At 48.2% G+C, this 2,085-nt stretch overlaps 1 protein-coding gene across 1 annotated transcript in view; it reads right to left on the reverse strand.

The window, feature by feature from the left end:
- Positions 1-485: 485 nt before the first annotated feature.
- LOC107115056 (erythroblast NAD(P)(+)--arginine ADP-ribosyltransferase-like) overlaps positions 486-2,085 on the reverse strand; it is a gene marked incomplete at its 5' end in the record, with an annotated part of 8,952 nt that continues 7,352 nt past the window's right edge. The window contains one exon of the mRNA XM_015416659.1: positions 486-508. Coding sequence (XP_015272145.1) covers positions 486-508 — 23 coding nt within the window. The remainder of the gene's footprint in view (positions 509-2,085) is intronic.

Here is a 2,085-nt window from a genome sequence, read left to right on the forward strand (position 1 = left end):
GCACATTAAAGGCTCACAAAATTTGTGGCAGGGGGAAGAGCTTTCATGAGTTGAAGTGAGCAGTGACTCACGAACGCTTACTGGAACCCTCAAAAATTTCCATGTCAAACTGTAACTGGCAAACCAGACAGAACACCCTTAGAAACCTTTTATCTTTTATTGAGGAAAGGAATTGCTCTCTTTATTAAACAAGACAGGGGGGAAAATACAAGCAAATGTGAAGATGAATGCTAAAATGATCAAAGTTCCGAGCATCGCTTAATCGTAAACATATCGAGCAATAGTCTAAAAAGTAATTCAGGTTTCGGCTCCCCTCTTTTAGGGATGATCTAAAAGCCCAAGTCCCAAACAGCCAGAAACCTCAGCGAGTCTTCTTCTACCTAAAGAAATCTGAATTGCTTGTCACAAGAGCACATATTTATAGTGGGGAAAAATCAGCCTTATCTTTTACAAAATCTGTTCTATCGTAATCATGTGATTGTTATCTAGAAAACTGATTGGTTCTTACCTAAAAAGGAGATAATCAACACAAGTGCAAATGATTTACCGGCAGGGCCCCACGACTTCCCATCCAGCCCAGGGCCCCTGAGCGGCAGCAGAGTTCATTGACACTTGAAAAGTCCTTGCTCTCTCAACTAGATTACAAACTCAGCAAGAATAGCAGAACAAAGTTTGAGGCCAGTGGCACCTTTAAGACCAACAAAGTTTTCTTCAAGGCAGTTGGCAGATCAGGCAGTTGGCCCCTTATCTCACCCCACGAATCCTAGCTACAGTGACCCATGCAATGGTCACTTCCAGACTGGACTACTATAACTCTCTCTACACGGGGCTGCCCTTGATCCTGCTCCGGAAGTCACAGCTAGTGCTTACCTTTAAAGCCCTATACGACCAGGGGCCAGCATACCTTCTGGACCGCCTCTTCCCATATGAGCCCCGGAAAACACTGAGGTCTATGAATCAACATCTTCTAGCCAGGGGTAGTTTCGTAGAAAAAGAGCTAAGGGAACTCATTAGCATAACTCATTAGCATATGCCACACCCCCTGACATCATAAGGCCCGGCGGTGGACCTGCAAGGCCGGTGGGAGTGCGAGGAAGCCCCGCCAAGGCCCTCCCTGGCCCCAGGCAGGCAGGGGTGGGGAGAGGCAGGAAGGAAGCAACTTACCCTCCCTCTTCTCCTGCCTCCTCCTGGCTGAATGAGGGCCAGAAGCGGGGTGGCCGGAAGCAGGGGGTGGGGCTTCATCATGTGCCCCGCCCCCTGCACCTCACCTTTGGTTGAGGTGGCGGACGTCCCTTTCCTCTCCTGGCTTTCTCCCCCTCATCAGCCTGGATCTTTACATCGGTACTGCTGAATTGACATCGGTGGCCTGGATCTTAATATCAGTAGTGCTGATCAGAATTAGTTGTTGCACGGTACATCAGGGTTTTACTGTTTTAATTGTTATTTTAATTATTGTTTTAATGGTATTGTATCAAGGCGGTTGTGAGCCGCCCAGAGCCCGTCCGTGAGGAGGGCGGTATATACATCGATCAAACAAACAGACAAGTTTTCATGTGTGAGCACAATTCCTCAGATACAGACTGAAACAGAATGTACTCAACCATCACATCTAGGTGATGAATACGTATAGGGGAGGTTTAATTGCCAGGAGGGGCTAGTTAGAGTCAAGATGCATAAATAACTGGGCAATTATAGCTGAGACTGGATTAAGGCGGTTGTTAAGATCTGTGAATGGCAGTGAATTAGCACACAAACACAAGAGTTAACAGATACAAGGATCAAGTTTTGACTCCAGTGGCACCTTCAAGAGCAACAAATTCAACAGAGTTCAATTCTGGGTATAAGCGAGAACGGAGAGACTTGGCATGTGTAGATGCACACTCCTTTAGATACACTGAAACAGATTTTCTCAGATATGACATATAGGTGGTGGCAGGGGTCAGTTCCTGCGGGAGCGCACAGGAGCGGAGCTCCGGCAGTAAGGAGCCCAGGGGGTGGGCACATGCCCCACCCCCTGCTCCCAGCAGCCCTCAGTCGGGCCACAAGGAACAAGAAGCAGCCAGTTGTAGAGCCCCCCCCCCCGCC

This window comes from Gekko japonicus, unplaced genomic scaffold (assembly GCF_001447785.1).
Source record: "Gekko japonicus isolate JY-2015 unplaced genomic scaffold, Gekko_japonicus_V1.1 scaffold6841, whole genome shotgun sequence".
In the NCBI taxonomy this organism is placed as follows: Eukaryota; Metazoa; Chordata; class Lepidosauria; order Squamata; family Gekkonidae; genus Gekko; species Gekko japonicus.